The sequence below is a fragment of the Armigeres subalbatus genome, chromosome 2 (genome assembly GCF_024139115.2).
Source record: "Armigeres subalbatus isolate Guangzhou_Male chromosome 2, GZ_Asu_2, whole genome shotgun sequence".
Classification (NCBI taxonomy): Eukaryota; Metazoa; Arthropoda; class Insecta; order Diptera; family Culicidae; genus Armigeres; species Armigeres subalbatus.
In genome coordinates, this window is record NC_085140.1 from 118,758,262 (window position 1) to 118,781,894 (window position 23,633).

At 38.5% G+C, this 23,633-nt stretch overlaps 1 protein-coding gene across 1 annotated transcript; it reads right to left on the reverse strand.

The window, feature by feature from the left end:
* Positions 1-314: 314 nt before the first annotated feature.
* LOC134209183 (4-aminobutyrate aminotransferase, mitochondrial-like) lies at positions 315-22,068 on the reverse strand (the record flags this gene model as incomplete). Its single annotated transcript, XM_062685166.1, has 6 exons — positions 315-795; positions 859-1,709; positions 1,766-1,928; positions 13,145-13,316; positions 21,788-21,897; positions 21,975-22,068. Coding segments are annotated over 6 exons (1,512 nt in total), but the record flags the coding sequence as incomplete, so codon positions are not given.
* Between the last annotated feature and the right edge of the window lie 1,565 nt (positions 22,069-23,633).

The window sequence follows — 23,633 nt, forward strand, 5'->3', positions numbered from 1 at the left end:
GTGTTCTAAATCTGGCAACGATTATCCTTTCACTTATAGGTTCCCACTTCATAAGCGCAGAGTGTGCCTGAGCGCTTAGTAGGAAACCAACTCCGCGATGCCGGGGAGCGTGTTCACCTCGTAAACCAGAGTATGGCAGAACTTGTCTCGACGGCGTTCTGTGTTCTCCAAAGTTTAACCAACGGACTTCACTCAATCCCAGGATCTCAAGCTTCATGCGGCGTGCCTCATTGGCAAGTTGTGCCAATTTACCCTGCTGGACTATGGTAGATATTCAAGGACTGATATTTCGAACATTAATTAAACAAAACTGATTTGCGACAACATTTATCTATATTTCCACACATATTACATACATCGATTTTCTTGGAAATCACAATTCTCTGGAAGACAAATGTTCGCACTTTCGATGCAATGGCAATGTTTGGAATATTAGTTGTATGTGTTTCTGCTTTAATACTATTCTTTGTCTCAACATGTTATCAATATATCTATTATTTGTGTCTCCAATGGCAAATCTTAATGCATCCTTGGCGCAATGCTAGGTTAGTCATTTTGTGCAGATATACCTATATTCGAACGGTAACGTAAATGCAATTCTCTGACAAAGAGATTAGAAGCCTTTCCTATCATTGTACCCAACGAACTACTCGGCTAATCAATTCAGTTTAGTTTATTTGATCTCCTTGAGAACCTGGTTGAATTTATCCAAGAAAATATCAACGTGCTTTTCCTGGAATATTAGTGCCGGTCGGAAGCGAATGCTCAAATCTCCGCAGCCACCCGATAGCACACCTACAACAGGATATAGGACAAAAGTGATTATCAGTTTCAGCGTCAACAAAAAAAAATACTAACCCTTCTGCTTCAAGGCTGAAACGGCATCATCACGCATCTTTGCATTGGCGCAGTTAACTGCCAAAAATGTTCCGCGACCTCTAACAGAGTTGAGCAAATGTGGGAAGTCCTTCTGTGCCTGGAGTAATCCCTGCTTCAGTTTAGCACCTGTTTTCTCCACGTTCTGCAGCAATGCTTCCGACTTGATAACGTTCAAGATCGATTCCAATAGTAGGACTTTTCCTGGATCACCCATCCATGTGTTGAACACTCGGTAGGGCAGCTGTGGAGTTAGGTTCAAGCTGTGGAAGTATCCTCCCAGTTGCATTTTCTTACTAAAGGTAACTACATCCGGAGGACTGTCCAAATTGAAGTGCTCGTGGCACCAGATCTTTCCTGTTGGCCCTCCTCCCGTTTGTACTTCATCGATCAGCAGGGCAGCTCCGTTCTTCTTGGTTATTCTCTGCAGCTGTTGGAAGAACTCAGGAGACGCCTCGTTATCGCCACCCTCGCTCTGAATCGGTTCGATGATGACCCCCGCAACTGGAATACCCTTCTTGGCATACTTCTCGAACAGGTCTTGCACTTCCGCTAGACATCGAGCGTCTTCTTGGGCATTCTCACGAACATGTTCTTCGAGCGGGTACTTGTACTTCGGGAACGGCGCAATAGGCCAATCGAACGACGGTATATCGATCTTATGGATGTATTTGGAGTGAGTGGTAGAAAGGGTTCCCATTGTGCGACCGTGGAATGCTCCATGGAAGCTCAAGATACTCAACTTCGGTGCACCCGGAGTCTGGTTGACCATACATGAGTTGATTTCTTCCTGGGTGAATTGAACATTTTCGCCGCGCTGTACGCTCTGGTACCTACAAAAAAAAGTTCAATAGTTTCATACCATGATACATGCATTAGAACAATTTACCAAATAAAAATATTCTTGAATGCATTTTCATTTGAGCATGAGCCACACATCATCGTTGTCAAGTAATCAAGACCCTTTGGAGCGACAGACATTAGGACATTTTGAAGTTTGCCCGGCCAATCCTCACCCGGAAAAACACCCAACGCAGGACGGTTGATGAGACCTGGAATAGTAGTAAAATATGGATTTTGATTTGTTCCAAATATTAAAGATTCAATCACTCAGAACGAAACGGTAGATCTAATAAATATACGTTTATTTGTGAAAAATTATAGAAAGAGTTGCAAACATCTTTGGTTCTAAACGGTAATGTGCATTCTTGCAAAATTTCAGGAGCATCCCGTGGGGCTTCGGGAGTGGTCATTGAGGACTGTCGTCCTTTACAGGCTCATCAGAAAACTATTTACGAGAAACCACAAATTTTGGTCCACAAATAAAAATCCCTGTAAGATTTCTAGAGTGGCCAATGAGAGCTAGCGTCCTTTATAAACTCATCAGAAAGACGGAAAAAAATTGTCGCATGATACGCTTTTGTCGAAAAACGCAAATGTACCCTCATTCAGATTCTACAGGCCATCCCGTAAGGTTCCGGGTGTGTCAGCTAAGGCCCATTGCATTGGAACGACTCATACTAAATTTGTTCATGCGAAACCATGAAAAAGGAGCTATAGCATGATACTTTTTAGACGAAAAACGGAAATGTCATATACAATAGATTTCTCCTGGGCACTCTATTTGGGTATGGCAGTGGCCAATGAGTAGCCAAGCTGGACGTCAGATCCCAATCCGACCACATAAGCGAAAAGAGATCGTCACTTGAGTTCAGTTATTTCAAAGTTAATTGCCTATATTTCGGGTAACTGTGAACTCGAGTGGCGATCTCTCTTCGCTTATATGGTCGAGTTGAGATTTGATGACCAACTGACGTAACCTCACACAACCCTAGGTACTTCATCGAGCGCTGATGTAGCAACTGTGTAGGAACCAGACAATACTAAATACTCATCCTACTTGGTTGGCATTGAACAAACAATACATGGGAGAGAGAGTTAGTTAAATAGATTGCGAAAATTCGGATATGTGCCAGATGCCTGGTGCTGGGAATCTGGTTTAATCAGTATTCGTTAAGCTGCGGAGGACAACGGATGTCCTCCGTGCCATAGCAAGTCTCAGACATAATATTATTGGTGAGAAACCATAAAGAAAGAGCTGTCACATGTCATCCTTTGGTCTAAAACGGTTATGTTCCCTCCCAAAGGTTCCCCTTGGGCACCTTTTTAAATTTTGAGAGTGGCCAATGAGGTCTATCATCCTTTACAGTCGTGATTCGTTGATTCTGATCCAAATCTCATCTAACTAGAATTCACTTCTAAAGCATAAAACTTCTGGTGGAGAGATAACGGTTGTTAACTTAATAAATTTTGGAACTGTGGGGTAAAAGTACGCAGGAGCGAGTGGGGCAAGTGTACGTATGTAAACCTTCAAGCTCTGATGTCAAAAGGATGAGCTGAAGTAATTTGGTGATAGAAAGTACTTAGCGAACAAAACACTGAAGCAAACACAATTTGATCTAAATGATAATTTAATTTAATAAAAAAAAAACATTCATAAATTACACAACGCTTAAGGCTGCCTTACACCTCGGGAAAAATTTTCCGCCGGAATTTGGTCCCCGTGTATTTCAAAGGGGGCCGGGATTTTGATTTTCCGTGTCCAAATCCCGAAAACGTCGCATACGCAAAAATGCATGGGGAAAAAATCCGCGGTTCAAATTCCCGAGGTGTGAGGCTACCTTTAGCTAGGAGATGTTGCGAGATGTATGACGATCCATACATTTTTTAGAGGATTCATACAAAAAATTAAGTTAGAGGGAGAGGTGATGAAATTGCCAAAAAAATTCCTTTGTTTAAGCCACGCGAAACATGCACAGAAAAAAATAATGAGAAGTGATCAGCGCGTAAATAATAAAGACGTGGAAAATTACACTATTCTAAGCGTACATGGATTTTTTTCAACAAGTTTGCCCTAAATGTATGCAATTTACATAGCATTATGACACTTATTCGTATGAAAAGTGACATAATGAAATACAAATTGCATACATTCAGGTGGTAATATCGTTTGAATTAACGCTCTTTTTGGCATTCCCTTTATGTGCATTACTTTCGTGTAAATTTCAACAACTTTTTCTATCTGTGTGGTATATTTTTACCTCTGTAGTTTTATATATATATATATAAAAAAACTGTTTTTTCTATGAAAGTTCACATTTCTAGGACCCCCTCTACCTTTCAGAGTTACGTAATCTTTAAACATACCATAATATACTTTTAATAAACACCAATGAAATGTTATTAATTCTTATTTGTGTTAATATTTAAAACACATGATTGGAAAACTGCGCACTCTTACCCCACCGGTGGGGTAAGAGTGGGGTTTTCACGTGTCTTGCAATAAAGGTTCTACTAAAACGAATTCCAATATTTTTTTCGCTGGATAACAATAGGAAGAGTATACGAATTGTTGACATTGATTTGATATGCAGAAGCTTGCTTCATAAGGGCCACATGATCGATTGGAAACTAAGTGCATACACTTGCCCCACTTTACTCTACCCCTGGGGGTAGCTTCGCAGGGACTTCGGTGTATTTCGGGATAAAAACCTCGACAAAAAATGCGGATGTTATTCATTTCATTTATTTAGTTAACATCTAAACAGATAACACTGAATCAACAATTTGACGCCACAATGCACGGTTCGAGGCCGCATCTCTCCATCCTCGGATACGCCCCACGCTCGCCAAGTCGTTTTGCACCTGGTCTGCCCATCTCGCTCGCTGCGCTCCACGCCGTCTCGTACCTGCCGGATCGGAAGCGAACACCATCTTTGCAGGGTTGCTGTCCGGCATTCTTACAACATGTCCTGCCCATCGTACCCTTCCGGCCTTAGCTACCTTCTGGATACTGGGTTCGCCGTAGAGTTGGGCGAGCTCGTGGTTCATTCTTCGCCGCCACACACCGTCTTCTTGCACATCGCCAAAGATGGTCCTAAGCACCCGCCTCTCGAATACTCCGAGTGCTTGCAAGTCCTCCTCGAGCATTGTCCATGTTTCATGTCCGTAGAGGACAACCGGTCTTATAAGCGTCTTGTACATGACACATTTGGTGCGGTGGCGAATCTTTTTCGACCGCAGTTTCTTCTGGAGCCCGTAGTAGGCCCGACTTCCACAGATGATGCGCCTTCGTATTTCTCGACTAACGTTGTTGTCAGCCGTTAGCAAGGATCCGAGGTAGACGAATTCCTCGACCACTTCGAAGGTATCCCCGTCTATCGTAACACTGCTTCCCAGGCGGGCCCTGTCGCGCTCGATTCCGCCCACAAGCATGTACTTTGTCTTTGACGCATTCACCACCAGTCCAACTTTTGTTGCTTCACGTTTCAGGTGGGTGTACAGTTTTGCCACCTTTGCAAATGTTCGGCCGACAATGTCCATGTCATCCGCGAAGCAAATAAATTGACTGGATCTATTGAAAATCGTACCCCGGCTGTTACACCCGGCTCTCCGCATGACACCTTCTAGCGCAATGTTGACCAACAGGCACGAAAGTCCAGCGGATGTTAACAATTTCAATAAAAACTTATTGATAAAGTTCTAATATATTTTGATTCTAAAACTGTGCATTGTGCATAATATGCATGGCGATAAGTAAATTAAAGACTTTTGTGCCCTGTTTACCCCAACCAGCACAGTGTATGAAGGGTTGTGGGACAAAAGATCAAAAGAACAAAACGTCGAATAGACAAATTTTAAAAATCTTCAATGTAATGTAATCCATTCATACCTGATTGAGACAAACGATAATATATCCAGCGATAATATGTTATGAATATGTTTCTAGAATCTAAAGGTTCGAAAGAATCCATTCAAGAGTCATGAAGGACTATTTCTGAAAAGCTCAGTAGCTTCTTTACAAGAGCCTCCTTCTAAGCAGGTCGTAAGCCTCCTTTCAAGAAGTTCTGAAGCCTCCTTTCAAGCGGCTCGGAAGCCTCCCTACAAGAGGGTCGGAAGCCTCCGTTCAAGAAGCTTGGAGGTCTCCATTCAAAAGGCTCAGAATTGTCCTATCCACAGGCTCGGAAGTCTCTTGTCAATATACTCGGAGACCTCCTTTCAAGCGGCTCGGAAGCCTTTTTTCAAGAGGCCTTTGTTGAAGACACTCGGAAACCTCGCTTTCAAGAAGCTCGGAAGCCTCACTTTCAAGAGGCTCGAAAGCCTCGCTTTCAAGAGGCTCAGAAGACTGCTTCTCAATAGACTTGGAAGTCTTTGTTCAAGAGGTTCGGAAGCCTTGGTTCAAGCGGCTCGGATGCCTCCTTTCAAGAGGCTCAGACGTCTCTTTTCTCTTTTCTCTAAATTTCTTCGAAATTACTTCCAAAATTCCTTCAGTAGTTTCATCGGAAGCTACATTCCTTCAAACATGAAATTTTTGAATATCTGATGGAATTTCGAACAATACTCCAAAAAATCCTCTGGAAATTATTTCGCAAATGCATCCAGAAACTCCTTCAAAGAAGGAATTTTTAGAATTATTTTGGGATTTCCCTCAGGAATTTCTTATAACTTTAGAATACTCTTTGAAGAATTGTTCTGGAAATTTCTTAAGAAATTCCTTTGGAAACTCTTTTAGTAATTTCTTCAGAAATACTTTTTAAAATTTCTTTGGAAATTCCTTTATGAAATATTTTGTAAACTCACAAAACAATTCCTTCGGAAATACCTTTGAAAAGTCCTTTGGAAATTCTTTTAGGATTTTCTTCAGAAAATCATTTGAAATTTTTCCGAAAACTCATTACGAAAATCCTTAAGGGACTCCTCTGGAAATTCCTTAAAAACTATGTTTCTAATTCTCTCGGAAGAAATATTAGAAACTCTTTAGGAGTCTCTTTAGGAGTTCCATTGGAAATTCCTTTAGAGATTCTTTCAGCAATTCCTTCAGAAACGTTTCTGAAATTACTTTGAAAATCCTTTGAGGAATTTCTTTGCAAATTTATTTAAAAATATCTTCTAATTCCTTTAGATTTTTTTCAGGAATTCATTCGGAAATTGCTCCACGAAAACTATCCAATATCCGTCGCTCGATAATGGCGGCCTTGTGAGTTCCCTTATGACATTGAAGAGGTAAAACATATTTTCATGTTTTAATCAACGTAGACCTCGACTCATTGAAAAACAAAAACACTCATAGTCAAATATTTTCTTAAGAATAATTCAGCTTCAGGTTTTTTTATTATTTCACAATTTGATGTTATAGGAATGCGAACATCAACAGCCAGTCCGTTATGAAAGCGAAATGAACGCGATCAACGTTTTTCGAAGAGGACCACATTGACTTCTAGTCAAAAATGCTGTGTTCAGTATTACCCTGGAATAGGTTTTCACTGAGGGATACGAGCGCCAGTGTGTCATATAGAAAGATGTCTACATCTCAAAAAAATCGTGAAACCGCGAAAAAAGAACTTTTTTTTTAAATTTGAGGCCTTTTTTACACGAGGGATCCGAGTGCACAAAATTAAATACGCGTCTCAAAATCCAAATCCATTATGTATAAACAAAACTATTTGGAGGGAAATGTAACATGACAAATTAATCTCCCAAAATACAGTTCGACAATTCAGGAATTTTGTAGTGACAGGATACTTAGTGCATTGACATTTTGAAACACATTGATCCAAATATAGTAGATTAACAATATAGTCCACTTCGAGAATTCCCATACTTTAGGCAACGTACAGCACAATCACACCATCTTAACACATTATTTAGAACTAGTTTATTTGTGGACGCTGTAGCGCCCGTGGCAAGTGTTTTTTTTTTATATATAAACGGTTCATTAATTCATGCATTAAAAAAAATCAAAATTTTCAACGTCTGTTGTCTGTGATTTTTTTCATCAAATGTTGTGTCTGGTTGTCTAAGGTTGGTCACTGGTTTTGTTTTCTGCATCTGATAGAAAAAAGAATCGAAGTGTCAAATATTTAATTTTTTGTGAGAATTTCCCCGAGTGCTGCATCTGGTTGGCTAGTCACCGGCAGTGTTGTCCTACACTGAAAACCAAAACTACCCAAAAGTGGGTTGTTTGCACTCAAAACCGTGGTTTGGGCCAATAACCCAAATTTGAGTAAAATGACTTTTCTGGCACTAGGTAGTTTGCCTTTAATCCCATGTAAATAATTTACCCAAAGCTGAGTTTAATTCATCCAAAGCGGACCTTAATCAACCCAAAATAGAGAATATTGAATTTACTCAAATTTGGGTTATTGGGCTGAGCAACCTCGGTGAGGTGTTTGCATCTTGCTCTAGTTTTGATAGCAATCATGGGAAAGAAAGGGAAAACTACCCAATTTTGGGTAAATTTTTTCTGCGATATTCTCATCAGTGCGTATATTGAACTCAAAGTTTGGGTTGATTTATCTGTCCGTGTACACTCTGTGCAAAAAATTCTGCTCTTTGATTTTACTCCATCTAAACGATTTTATAATCTTAGCTAAATAAGTGTAACTAATAGAGGGATATTTGAATTTTCTAAATGTCATGTCAAACTATTGAAAAAATGCACACCAGTGCCACAGGAGCGCGCGCGCTGAAAATGCACTGGAGTGTTTTCACTGAAGTGTATTTTCAGCGCGCGCGCTCCTGTGGCTCTGACGTGCATTGTTTTGACAGTTTGACATGACGTTTAGAAAATTCAAATATCCCTCTATTAGTTACACTTACTTAGCTAAGATTATAAAATCGTTTAGATGGAGTAAAATCAAAGAGCAGAATTTTTCGCACTGAGTGTAGGACAACACTGGTCACCGGACAGACAAACAGGGCTATTATATATAGTAATATCATACTGCATATTGCATCATACGATTGAACACCCCTCGTTATGTCTTCTCACTACATTGCTTGCCTTTTGTGACACCGCGGCGCTACTGTGTTGTCTTTCGAAATCAGCCAGAGTGGACTATACCTATTGGTAATAGAGTATATTTGATTGATCTCAGCAAATTGTTAATAATTAATAAGAACATTTCTGTGCAACGTGGTGGTAGGACCTGGTACGCACTAGTCAAGTGTGAAACGGGCTAGACACACGCGACGCATTATAACGTTCTTATTTATTTCTAATAAAATTGACTGACTTAGTACAAAGAAGTATTTTTTAACGTTTTTTCCGGCTTCAGTTGCGATGAATATCTCACGCTTAGAATCATAAGGGGCGTAGCTGTATTGATCGATTTCTCTTAATCGATTTTATATTTTGTTAATAACTCAAATGTTTCAAAAGCTACAACCGTGACTGTTGATTCTGATGCAAGATGAAATCAACTTTTATCACACAAAACAATAAAATCTTCGGAAAACTGCCCCAATTCGCCACAATAATAAAAAGAAAACATCGACGAAGAGACATCAATCAACGCAGTTACGGCCCTATGATTCTTAGTGCAAGAAATATCTTTTGTGGTCTCGATTAACAGATACTAATATATCCATTTCATTACATTTCGTCATGCAATACGCTTTAAAAAATGTATTAAAGAAAACTATAAAATTTCGCGTTTAGAATCGAAGGGGCGTAACTGTATTGATCGATTTCTCTTCGTTGATGTTTTATTTTGATCAATGTAGCGAATTTCGGTAGTTTAATTAATGGTTTGGTTTGGATGGATTTAATAGTTTTATGTGATAAAGGATGATTGAATCTAGCACTATAAAGAAATAAATATAAGATCGATTAGAAGCGATCGATCAATGCAGTAAATCCCTTATGATTCTAAACGCGAAAAATAGCCACTTTGGAAAAAGTTTGACGTTTGTTTAGAATAGCCGAATGAGTGCCAATGTTTTTCAATAAATCGAGGCCTACATTGATCAAAATTTGTAAATATTTATTGCCTTTTGAATGTCAAAAAAGAACTCACTAGGCCGCCATTATCGAGCGCAAAATACTGGATAGATGACTGTTTAAAAAATTATTTGAAAAACTTCTTTGTTAAATTCTTAGGAAATTCCTTCAGAAGTTCCTACGAAAACTCCTGCATGAAATTGCATAGGGGCTGTCCATAAACCACGTAGACTCTTGAGGGGGAGGGAGGGGTTTCGAAAAAGTCTACGATAGTCTACGAAGGGGGACGGGGGGGTATACCAAAAGTCTACGAAGACCTTGTTTATTTATTTTTTTCGAAAACGATATACAGCAGCTTTGAGCGGAGTTCACAAGTTTGATTTTTTTTAGGATTTTCCGTTTTTTTGCATGACTTGACCGAAATAATCTCTCGCGTTTCTCCATTAAAATAATATGAATTTCACTAAAGTAAAAGTCTGAATTACGGCTTAAAACTATCAAGAATTTTACAGAAAAAAGCTCCTAAGTATTCTATAAAAATTTTCGAAATTTTTTCGACATCCTCACTTGGATTTTACTGCAGATTCTACTATTTTTATTGTCTTTATTAATGAGGTTTTCGGTCCTAGACTGGTTCACCTCAAAGCAGATTCTGCTAGAATTTCTTTTGATTTTCGAAACTTCTTTGCATACTGTGGAAATTATGTCGTACACCCACGGATTTCTTTTGAATTTACAAAGGAAGCATTTTAGAATATCCCAGAAAAAGTCTTTAGAATGCCCAAAAGATATTCTTTGGAGCTTGTAAAGGGAATTCTCCGAAATTTCCGCTAGTAACCCTTCAGAATATTCACTGGAGATTTTCTGGGAAGTCCTAGATTTTTTTTTCTTAATTTCGGAATTTTTCGGAATTTTCGCGAGGAATTCTTTGGACATATAAGTAAAATTCTTCGAAATGCCCATGAATGCCCAAGAAAATTCTTCGTAAATTTCTTCGGCAGTTATAATGCAAATTCTTTGGAATTATCGATGGAAAATTTTAGAAATTTCTAAATAAATTTTTGAAAACTTTCACGAGAAATTATTTTAATTTCCCACCAAAAACAATTTGAGTTTCCACAAAAAAAAATTTGCAGTTTTTGTAAAAAAGCCTTTCTAGTTTTCATGAAAATTTCTTCGAATTTTTTACGAGAAGTTCACAAAAATTTCAACTGAAAATTCTCCAGAATTTCCGCCGAAAATTATTCAGAAAATTCTTTGGAATGCCCATAAGATTTATTTAAATTTCCTAAAGAAATTGCTCCAAATTTGCAAGAGAAATTAAAAAATATCGTAGGAAACAATTCTAAATTTCCACGGGAAATATTTCGGAATGTTCGTTTAAACTTAAAATTACCTCGGGAAATAATTCTTAATTTTCACGAAAAATTACTAGGGGTTTTTTTAACGGAGAATCTTTTGGAATTTAGAAGAAAAATCTTGGGATTTCAACAGATGATTATTCAGGGGGATATTCAATGAATTTTTCAAGTAAAGCATCGGAATTATCACGGAGAGTTCTTTGGAGTATTTCAAGGTTATCAATTGGGGAATTTTACGAAATTTCCACGCAAAACTTATTGGAATGTAGAATTGACATTGTCGGAATTTCGACTAGAAATTTTTCCAAATTCTGAAAATTCTTCGGTTTTCCTAATTTTGAACCGGCGTTGAGAATGATAGGTCAGATGTGTGACAGATTCATCAGTGGCGCACCGATGCAAAAATGTCGGTGGTGGCGCACACCTCTAGGAGGAATTGAATTCAACAGTAATTAAATTAATTGGCTTTGAGATTTGATTTCAGAAGTTATGGACAGAGGATTAAATTTGATTTCGTTTCAATTTGATTTTCGTTTTGTTGGATTTTGTTCAGTTTGGTTTTATTATGTTTGAAATATGAACTTTGTTGTAATGTTTACATGGAAATAGAATTGAATAGCTAAATTGATTGAAACGTGGTTGATTTCCATATTTTCCCAATCACATATGAGGTTTTGTAAAATTTGGAAAAGTCTACGAAAGTCTACTAGGGGGGACGGGGGGGTTTGGAAAAGTGAAATTTCGGTCTACGTGGTTTGTGGACAGCCCCATAGCGAATTCTTATATAAATTCCTCTAGAAATTACTTTTTTCAACATTCCTTCAAGAATTTTCTCGAAAATTTCTTTAGAAATTCCTTTGAAAGTGCCTTCGAAAAATCCTACTAAATTCCTATAATTTTTTTTTTCGACATTTCTTCGAAAGTTCCTTTAGGAATTTCTTTGTAGGTTTATTGAAGAATTCCTTCGAAAACTATAGGAAACCACTTAATGAATTGGTCCGTAAATTCCTTCAGAAATTACTTTACGAAATTCTTGGAAAATGATTTTAGAAATCCCTTTGTAAGCTGTTTCAAGAATGTCTTCTGAAATTTCTTTGAGGACTTCTTCGGAACTTGTTCTGAAATTATTTTCAAATTCTTCGGAATTTCTTCTGAAAATTCCTTCCATCGGAAATTTCTTCTTTGGGAAAACTTTAGAAAACTTCTTAAGGAATTGCTCCGAAAATTTCGTTTGAAATAGGTAGGTAGCTCCTGCAGAATTTCCATCGAAAATTTCTTCAGAAAATCCTTCAGAGATTTCTTTGGAAATCTTCACGTACTTCAAAGTACGTTCGAAAATTCCTTTAGAAAGGCAATCGGAAAATCTGAATGCCAAAGGGGATAAGGCTTTGTGATTCTCATTCGCCGGTTGATTTAAAATCCTATAATAGCGTTTGCATCGGATGTGTCAATTATGGTGGTTCAGGAACCTTCTTAAAATGCTGCAATTTCCAATAACCATTGTCTTTTGGATGCTATGGAAATTATGAGAAAGTTCCAGCTCTCCTAAGGATCTCAGATAAGGATCAACAGATTTTTGGACGATTCTGGTTGCTGAGACGACTACCTAAGTTATACTCACGTCCTCCAGGTCCCACATTTGCCTTAGCTGCTGGAGAATCATTAAGGTCTAGCGGTAGAACAATATCGATGAGGATTACCCGCTACATGCTTTTGTCTTATAGGGTCAATTTCTTTACCTCCGCTTAGGCCTTAAACCATTTTTAAACGTATGGTTACGCACCGCTTAGAAATTAAGCGGATGCGAAGAAATTGGCCCTTAGACCACATAATATTCTGATTGTTTACAACTGATACAGAAATCATCATAATTATAGCGGAATCGAAGTTTTCTAAAATGTTTTGAAAATCAGAGACCCCAAGACACTAAACTGTTGTTTTGTTAGAATTAATTCCTGAATGGCAACCTGATACAAAAATAATCATTAATTATATTTCGGAATTTGTTTATATCTGAAGACGTACGTGAAAAATGCATTACATTTTTAGATGTATAAGTATTAAAAATAAACATTTTGCCTATAAAAAAAGAAACAACGCCATGCATCCGCATGTACACACTTACTTTTCAGATTGTGATCATTTTTGAACACATTCAGCAGCTCCGGATGGTTGTAACCCAGCGGGACGGACGAGATCTGCGTATAAATATCCAACAGCACGTTGCCGTCGACATCCTGCAAGTAGTTACCAACGGATCGCTCGTAATCGGCAAACAGCTGAACCGACCCGCCTTGCTGTTGGGCGACACGTCAGCATCGCCAATCGTGCGAAGAAAATATGAAAAGAAAAAGAAAAGCACAGACGTTCATTCAAATGCAACGACGACGATAACGAGTAGGTAGGAGTCAAAACAAAATCATCAAATTTCACTGCCAAGGTCGTCGTCATTGCGCACGAACGTGGGTAAATTTGATAACATTTGCTCACAGATAATTAACGGGGGGTATGTACTATTCTTAGCATGATTGTCTCAAAGATTTTACATTCCAGTGAAAGATTTCACATATCAGAGTAATATCTCTTTTGCAGTTCGTATTTCATTGTCGGTTTGCGTGGGAGTGCTATCAGATATGTTAAATTGACTTTTGAATATTTAGAGAAGCCCCAAAAACACCTCCAGTCGAAGCAAAACGTCTTTTGGGTATTTCCTCATATTTTCCGTGTTTGAGATGCCCGTAACAAAATTAGACATGAATTATGTAGGTTAGGGGAAAAAAGTGTCAAAAGTGGTAGTGGTAGGAAAAATCGAAATTGTCCACATTTTGATGAAACATCTAACAATTCAGAGAGGCAAAACACCCTAGAGGGACTAAACTACAATGTACCACGCGTCTCCACGCACGGTACGTACCAGAATGTAGATTCGAGTAGAAGAGCTGTCAGCTAAGAGGCGTTTTGCCTCGTGAGTTTCACTCCGGCAGCGAAATATTACCACTTTTTATGAATATGATTAATTTGATTAGGATTTTCCTAAATTTGAGTATTACATCGGCTAGCTATATTGTTTAACTGTTCTATGAGGTTGTCTTTGCTTAGGTAGGGTATATTGTCCCTTCTTTCCCTAAGTCGTTTTGAATTTTTTGTATTGTCTTAGTTATCGCATTATACACCAATAATTAGAACACGAACTACATTTTATTAGGTTTCTGCGGAAACCAACAAAAATGCATCGAAACTTCCAGTTTTCATTCACGACAGCTATTTACCTGAAATTTAAATCCGCTGAAGCAGATACAAACTGTACAAAAAATACGCATGGAAAAAGAGGTATCCCTAAAGAATTTCCACTGGAAATTTGAAAAACAACAATTTAGTAAGAATTCAAAATAACCAAAAAACAGGCGAGAACAAAAAAATGACAGAGGGATACGTCACGCTTTAAGATGGAGAAGGATTGAGAGCAGCGTGATGACTACTTATAAACAAAAAAATCTAGAGGTTTATTACAAAAAGTTTGACGAATGGGGGTGGGAAATGGCCAATTTTTGCGTAACGTATTCTATGGATCTCCCCAAGAAAGCATAATCAGTGTGCTATTTAGGACATATCGGGCAACAATAGAGCTAGTATCTACGCTCGGTCAAACAAAATCAGGAGGCTTAAGAAAATGAAAAGCTTTCGAGCTATCATATATTTTTTATCTTATCAACCTTCATAGTCAACACTTAGTAATGGTTGACTCTTTGTTATTTTTTTACATCGTCTAATGCAAGGTCGAATGACATAAAAATTGTATACCCATAAAGATTTGGATATTCTTATAACAAACTCAAAACTTGCATAAAAAGAATAGACGCAACCACAAGATATTACAACTGGAACTTGGCCGGCTTTTCAACTTAGTAATTTATTAGCATTTCTTCAGTTATTAACTGAAAGCTTTTTTCTAAACCCGCCATTGCATGAGTATGTATCTTATGTGGCAAGTACAATGGATACACTATGCCCAGGGTGCCGAGAAAGTTTCCAACACGAAAACATCCTAGACCGGACCGAGAATCGAACTCGCCATCACCGGATTGGCAATCATACGCCTCCGATTGGCAATCCTTTGCTTGCTCGCTGTGAAACTGGAAGAAGTCGCCGTGTTTACATGAAACGATTTGATTTTGTTTACGTTGATGACCTCCCGAAGAGGAGCACTCGACAAGGGCGTTGAACTTACTCTGCATTTCAGAGCGCTGTTGAGTGAGGAGTGCAACGCCATCAACCAATTCAAAGTCTTGTAGGTGCTCCATGGTTATAGGCTGCCATAGCAGTCCGTGGCTTAGTTCACGGTCAATCGCACCTACCAGAATCTCTACGATTACGATGAGGAACAGTAGTGGTGATAGAATACATCCTTGCCTCTCACCAGGTACGACCCGGATAGCAGCACTCTGCACGAGAAGGCTTCGTACTGTGCCTAGATGAGACCGATCATTTTCTCAGGGACCCCTTGCGTCTCAGGGCGCCCCACATGTTCTCGTGATTGAGACGGTCGAAAGCATTTTCGTAGTCAATGATTCCAAGTAAAGGGACTGAAATTCGTTGACCTGCTCCAGAATGATAAGGAGCGTGATAATATGGTTCACACATGAGGAAGTACGGCGTACATTGTACGCATTAACTGATTCAAAATAATGTCCCTTTGCTTTTTTTTCTACGAACAAAATATAACAAGGTATTTGAGGCGATTTTACCGATTTCACAGAACCCCGACCGTATTCATATGTTCAGCAATCGACTCGTGACATTTTCTTCTACTATTATAATAATCGATTTTGAACGCTGAATCAACTTTTCAATACAAAAAACTTCGGAAAGTGCAGTAAAGTCATTACTACATGTGCATTGACCTAAACGTAGTAAAAACATTCAAATCACTTTAAAACATTGTCTACGACAATCCTCTTACAAGTGTAGGTGGATGCAAATACCAAAAACCATACCCGAAAACAACCCGCCAAACGCGTTCATTTGAACTCGCATATTCTGGGTTCAAAGTTATAAATAATCCAATTTATATTGCGTCTCCGGTTGATGCCATGGCACCACAGACAGTTCACGTGGTTCCTTTGCACAATGGATGAGGGAGCGACATGAGGAGGCAAAAAATAATTTCAGCTTTTTATAATTGTCCACATTTTACCTCCAAATGTATTATTTCGATGTTGTAATACCTACTGGTTTGATTATTTTGAGAAACGATAAAGAGTAGCGAATTAAAAAATAAAATACAAATTGGTATACGATTAACTGACAAAACTATTTATGGAAGATGATTATTTTGTGTTCAGTTGTGAATGTAACCATTTATCAGCTGTTCAGCTGTAAGCTGTTCACATTCGCGGCTAACCTTGAAAAAGATTTGAGGAAATTTATAATTCTTCCTGAACGATGTACAGTGGGTGGAAGCTGCGCAGATGACGCGTTTTTTTTCGATTGTGTGGAAACGTTTAATTTTACATGGGTTGTGTCCGAGAAAAAAAAAAGATTCAACGTAAAATTGTTGCCTGTTTTTGTCATCTTGTTTTTGATTCAATATGGTGATATACACACCCAGGGTTTTATTTAGGCGGTTGGAATTCCTTAATTTTTCGGTTAATCTTGTTTTTGTCCATTGAGTTGAACTTTTGTTATATCCCTGATTACTTTTAACTATGTAACTATGTATTCGCATCTTGTAGGTTGATCACCATTTGTCAAGTAAACAACCTAAGACGCGTATTTTCCCCGTCCGGTCCGGTATAATTAAGTTAATAAAACCCACTACCTTTCCAGGATTTGCAGTCCAAATATCTCCTGGTTGCATAAAGCCACTATTTAGAAATTTAGATCTACCCTTGTACAATGCATCACAACTGCAAAGGAGATGTTCCGAGGTTTCACGTTCCATGTTACAGAAACGACAGATATCATTCTGAATCTGGCCAATATTTTTCAAGTGATATCACCTCGGGCAGTGTCCGGTTATTAGAGCTTTTCGGTTACTTTAATATTGGGAATTATAAATCTCTTTAAGGTCACTCCTGACGGAATCCAAGTTTCTGTTGAAGTTTCCCTTCGTTGTGATTTAAACACACGGAATAGGTTTTGAGAACTGATAACTATATTGAATTTCATCGTCCGTACTGACTAATATCTTACATGTTATGGTTGTGAAACATAAAATATTATTTATTAAACAAGTTGTTTTTCAGATAAACTGGCTGCACTGCCCGTGCAGCCATTTGGATAATTTGAAATTGAAACTCTACAAATGTCATGTGAACACATCCTACCACAGTTGACTATTACATGTATGTTCCTTAAGGGAACGGGTGAAAAGAGAATTGTTTACAAAACAATCGTGATGGCCTCGCGAGAGTTGTTATTGTTTATGAAGTGTTCTTCTACTCGATTGGTATTTCAACACTTCCCCTCAATTCGAACGTTCAGCCGTTCAAATAAATATCTGTGTTGTGTCCTGGGTAGTCCTTTAGTGAAGGCATCTGCAGGTTGTTCTTCAGAATGAAGGAACTTTAGTTTTAACTGACCTTTCTTGATCAAATCGCGGATGAACATATACTTGACGTCCAAGTGTTTCATCCTTTGGTGGCTCCTGGGTTGCTCCGCATACTTGATGCAAGGGATGTTATCTTCCATGATAATTAATGGAATGTTGGCCACATCCAATTCTTCCAATTGTTAACCACAAACCTTCTTTAACAGCATATGATAATGCAATTAATTCTGCAGAAGACAAACTGACTGTTTGTTGCTTCTTCGTAGCCCATGCTACGAGATTTCCATAAACCTGGAAAGCATATCCGGATACAGATTTGCGATTATCCTCATCGTTTGCAAAATCTGCATATCCTATCAACACACTTTGGACCCTATGTTGTTGATACACTATGCATGTGTCCATTGTTCCACGCAAATACCGTAGTATTCGTTTTAGTCCGGTCCAGTGGGTATCTGACGGATGGCTCTGATATTTACTCAATGCGCTTACCGCAGCACAAATATCAGGCCTGGTTGTTATTGCTAAATATTGTAAACAACCCAATAGTTCCTTGTATGAGTGTCGCGTCTCATTTCCATCACTCTTTGTCCATTTGACATTCGCATCTAGTGGTGTTCCTACTGGTTTACAATCAAACATCCTAAATCGCTTCAAGACCTTTTCAGTGTAGCCAGTTTGAGAGATTTTTAATGTTTGATTATTTCAATCTCTTATTATTTCCATTCCCAGGAAATGTTTTACTTCGGATAAATCCTTCATGTGGAATAACTTTCCAAGCTCAGATTTAATCCAATTTATTCTGTCAAGATTTGCTCCCACAATTAAAAGATCATCTACATACAAAATAAGGATCAATCCTTTTTTTGTTGATTTTTATAGACACAAGAATCACTTTTTAATTGTTCAAATCCCAGATTTTTGATTGCTGTATCAAACCGTTGGTTCCAACTTCTGCTAGCCTGTTTTAATCCATACAGACTTTTCTGCAAAAGAACAGTTTGATTTTCACCGACATCGTCCTTCGTGTTGTGCACTTAACTGCATGTAGTTAACCTCTTCCAAGTTTCCGTTAAGAAACGCCGTCTTAACACCCATTTGATGGATTTGCAATTTCATCTCATTAGCTATGGATAAAATTGTTCGAACACTCTCCATCTTTGCGACTGGAGAAAATGTTTCGCCATAATCGAACCCGGGACGTTGCGAACAGCCTTTGGCCACTAGCCGTGCCTTATATCGCCCGTCCTCCTTAATATTAAAAACCCATTTCGACTGAATTGGCTTCTTGGTGATGTTTGTCTCTGCCATTCTCCAAGTTTGATTAACTTCCAAATATTGCATTTCACTGTCGATTGCAGCTTTCCACTGTTCCCAATCGTCTCGTTTTTTCAATTCTTCAATGTTTTGAAGAATCGGATTAACCTCCGAAAGCGAAGTTGCAATTTTGGCCATTTTATAATCAGTGTACCTAACCGGTAATTTTCTTTCTCGATTACTTCTTCGTACTCCTTGCGTATCAGATTCATCTTCTGAATACTGATCTTCGGAAGTACTTTCATAGTCACTTTCTAGTGATATTTCTGTTAGTGTAGTTTCATCACTAGCACTCGTCTGTCAAGAGATGTTTTCTTCTCTTTCTCTATTTGCCTCAGGTTGTTTAATTTCTTCTGCATGTGAAATAGGAATATACTCGATTGTGATAGTTTCTTCAGGGGAACTTTCATCATTCTCATCTTCAAGATGGCCTGAATGATTTTTAAATAGTTTCTCTTCATCAAATATTACACTTCGTGATGATTCAATTATTCGAGATTTATTATTCCAAAGCCTGTATCCATTATTTGCGTAACCCACAAAAGTAAGACATTTAGTCTTGGAATCTAATTTCAGCCGTTTTTCCTTAGGAATTTGGGCATAAGCTGTGCTCCCAAAAACTCTCAGATTGCTCGCATCTGGTCGCTTATTGAAAAACATTTCATATGGAGTCTTGTTTTCCACAAGTCCATTCGTTGGACATCTGTTTGTGACATAAACAGCACAATGTAGAGCTTCCCCCCACATTTCCTTTAGCATTCCGCTTTCGTGTATCATCGCACGAACTTTTTCCATCAAAGTCCGGTTTAATCTCTCGCTTACTCCGTTTTGTTGAGGAGTGTAAGGTATTGTAAATAACATTTGAATTCCGTTAGCTCTACAAAAACCTTGGAATTCATTTCCAATGTATTCACCGCCATTGTCACACCTGATCTTGGAGATAATTCGACTGAAGTGTCCTTCTACCAAGACTTTATATTCTTTAAATTTTTCAAAAACATCGCTTTTCCGTAATCGGTGTCATTTTATTTAATCCAATGACCGATTTTAATTTCATTTTACCACTCTTCGTTGCCCGAAGTACCTGACCGGATTTTGCTGTCGAAATTGCAACGAGCTTGTCCAGCACCTTGACGTCCTCCAAAAGGAAGGGCAGGGATTGACACGAGTGGTATGATTTTTGCGAAGTCCGTCCAGTTATTTGGTTTCGCCGACGACATTGATATCATGGCACATTGGCACGTAACTTTGAGAGGATGGAGGAAACCTACATCAGACTGAAAAGCGAAGCAAAACGGATTGGACTAGTCATCAACACGTCGAAGTACATGGTAGGAAGAGGCTCAAGAGAGGTCAATGTAAGCCACCCACCACGAGTTTGTATCGGTGGTGACGAAATCGAGGTGGTTGAAGAATTCGTGTACTTGGGCTCACTGATGACCGCCGATAACGATACCAGCAGAGAAATTCGGAGGCGCATAGTGGCTGGAAATCGAACGTACTTTGGACTCCGTAAGACGCTCCGATCGAATAGAGTTCGCCGCCGTACCAAACTGACTATCTACAAAACGCTTATAAGACCGGTAGTTCTCTACGGACACGAGACCTGGACGATGCTCGTGGAGGACCAACGCGCACTGGGAGTTTTCGAAAGGAAAGTGTTCCGTACCATCTATGGTGGGGTGCAGATGGCGGACGGTACGTGGAGGAGGCGAATGAACCACGAGTTGCATCAGCTGTTGGGAGAACCATCCATCGTTCACACCGCGAAAATCGGAAAACTGCGGTGGGCCGGGCACGTAGCAAGAATGTCGGACAGTAATCCGGTGGAAATGGTTCTCGACAATGATCCGACGGGAACAAGAAGGCGAGGTGCACAGCGGGCAAGGTGGATCGATCAGGTGGAGGACGATTTGCGGACCCTCCGCGGACTGCGTGGTTGGCGAAGTGCAGCCATGGACCGAGCTGAATGGAGAAGTTTTTATGTACGCGGCCACTCCGGCCTTAGTTCGATAATAAATAAATAGAACAGATACCTATTTATTTTATTTTAATTCTATAAATTAGTCATAGAATTGAAAGTTAAATATTTACAGAAGTTTAGCGTCTTTCGAAGAACTATTGCTTGTGCCATAAGTCGCAAAACATTCATTTCACTCTTTACTTATGAAAATTATTTCATAAATTCTGCTATTCTGCTTTTCAATAAACTTTTGTATTGACTATTTTTTAAAGAACTACCATTTCTAATTCATACGATGTCTAATTTAATAAATTGTTTAGCTTTGTAGAAAAATCAAGATGCGAAATAAAATTCTCCTAATTCTATGGCGTAGCTGCGCGCGATGGACGGCCTCTTCTGCTGACGACAGCAGGGTGTTCGCTACAAACCATTGCAATCAATTTAAACCAATTGTTGTAAATTGATACCACGTAACAAACAATCAGAACTCATTTATGCTCGCACACGACTTTTCGTAACGATACGCGACTGAATTCACAGTGCTTTGAACTGATGGAGACTTCAAAAATTTCACTTTTCTGAGGACGACAAACGAAAAATGCTCTTCCATAAATATGGTAGAATGTATCGAACCTTTAAGTTAAACTAAAATAAGGATGACTAAACGATAATAAACTAATAATAATAACACCAAGAAATATTTGCCACAGACCACATTTGTGTTAAAATATGGAAGAAATAATTTGAAAAATCTCAAACAGTAAAAATCCTGATGAGCTGGATGTATAAAGCGTTTGGCAAATTGATTATAATAAGAGTAAAATCTACATACATTCTACAAACTGAATGATTTGATTTTTGTATTTGGCCATTTGTCATTCGGTAAGTGAACGATGTAATGATGGTTTTCTGAACTGGCATAAAATTATTTCTCATACCTGCAGGGAATTCAGTTGCTTCAACAGATCCTTCGATTTCGGCCCAGGGATGGCAGTTTTGACAGATGGTCCACTTGGTTCACTCAGCTGGGTCGAGAATGTTCTGCATACTGTGGAGTACACGAACGTAATACTAATGATCCATATTTGCCCGATGTCTGTATGACCTGAATTAGATAAAACTTACATTTCTGCAACGAGCTGTGCTTTTGAGCCTCAAGTCGCACGCAGTAGCACTCAACGTTTTCAGCCACATCCTGAAGTGGTTGAATTGGAACCAATCAGCACAATTTAATCCTTAATTTGATAGATTTTCAGTTCCACTACACAAATTTCACACCAACTTCACTGCACTGTGTATCAAATAATCATGCGTCAGAATAATCGGAGCTTGGGCGAAACTTCTTCTCTCAAGAGCTGTGGATGAAATGAATTCGTCGGCTCTCCTGCTATCTACCCAAATATAGATGGAAACGAATGCAGGAATAGCGTATACACAAGCGGTCGCACATGTTCTCCTGACAATGTAGACGGCGGCGGTCTCTTTATCACAATCATAGACCAACATATCTCACCTATTTGGAACCGCGGAGGAAGCAAGTTGAACCAGTAGAAGAGAAATACAAAATCTCCCTCAGCAGAATTAAAACATGGTCCTATCGGAAGAGAAGTGATATGTGACGTGGTGGGTACCTACAAGGGAGTGAAATTCAACCGAAGTGTTTTCTGAATGGTATGTAGGTATTCAAATTTGACGATTTGACGGAACAAGATGAAAGGCTCATTTTGATGCTGGTCCGTTTGATCAGCCTACTACGTATTATCAGCAGTTGGAAGAAACTACTTATGCTTCTACATCTACATACTTCATCAGCAGATCAGCAGTGACATGTATACCGTGAGTGATTGAAATTGTAATGGCCGCAGGCCATTCATAATACATATGTAGGTACTAAGATTCAAAAATATTTTAAAAATCTCGCGGGTTAGAAAGTTTTCATCAATTTCGACTCGTTCAAATTTTTTCAGTATTCAATTCGATTTCAGCTGGCAGGGCAAACGAAACTTCTTTCCTTTCCACATGCCAATTGGGCATTTGCTTGATTGGTTCTCGAGTTATGCAGAAATGTGTGTTTTATTTGTATGGGAGACAAGAGTGGGACAGATATTTTCACTTTCAGCATGGCTTTTGCAAGCCTCCTGGGAGTCTTCCTGATCAGGAATGCATAACAAAATTATAACTCAATTCTATCAATTGTTGTTACTTAAAACAATGTGTTATAATTTGTTAATTCGATAAAAATGTGTCTTCGGCTAGTTTTATTTCATATCAAAATTATAACAACATTAGTTTTGTATATTTTCACAAAATAATTGCCATTTTTTGTAGACATTGGAAAAAATTAAAGGTAATCACCTTCAGTATAACTTGAACCCGCTCTATATTAATACATAGCTGGAACCAAAGTTGGAATAAAAGTTAATTGCCTACATTATGGATGGAATTCGTCGTGGTACGTACCAGATTTCTATCCGTGATGTAGGCAATTACCTAAAGTAGATTTTGTACAGAAAAATATATCAACGTTTGTTATAATGTTGATATGAAGGTATCAACCTCTGTTTTAATTGTGTTACGGCTAGATTATTTTCGATATATTTTTTGTTATTTTAACAACTAAACAGCAAAATTTATAACAAATTATTGTTATGCATTATTGATCGGTTGGGTCCTATTCAATCATGGAACTATAATTTAGCGCTGACAATTTTAATTTTGCATAAGTTTACTTTGGGGCAATTTACCTTTACAAAGAAAAAATCCCGAATAAAGTGTCCCATTATT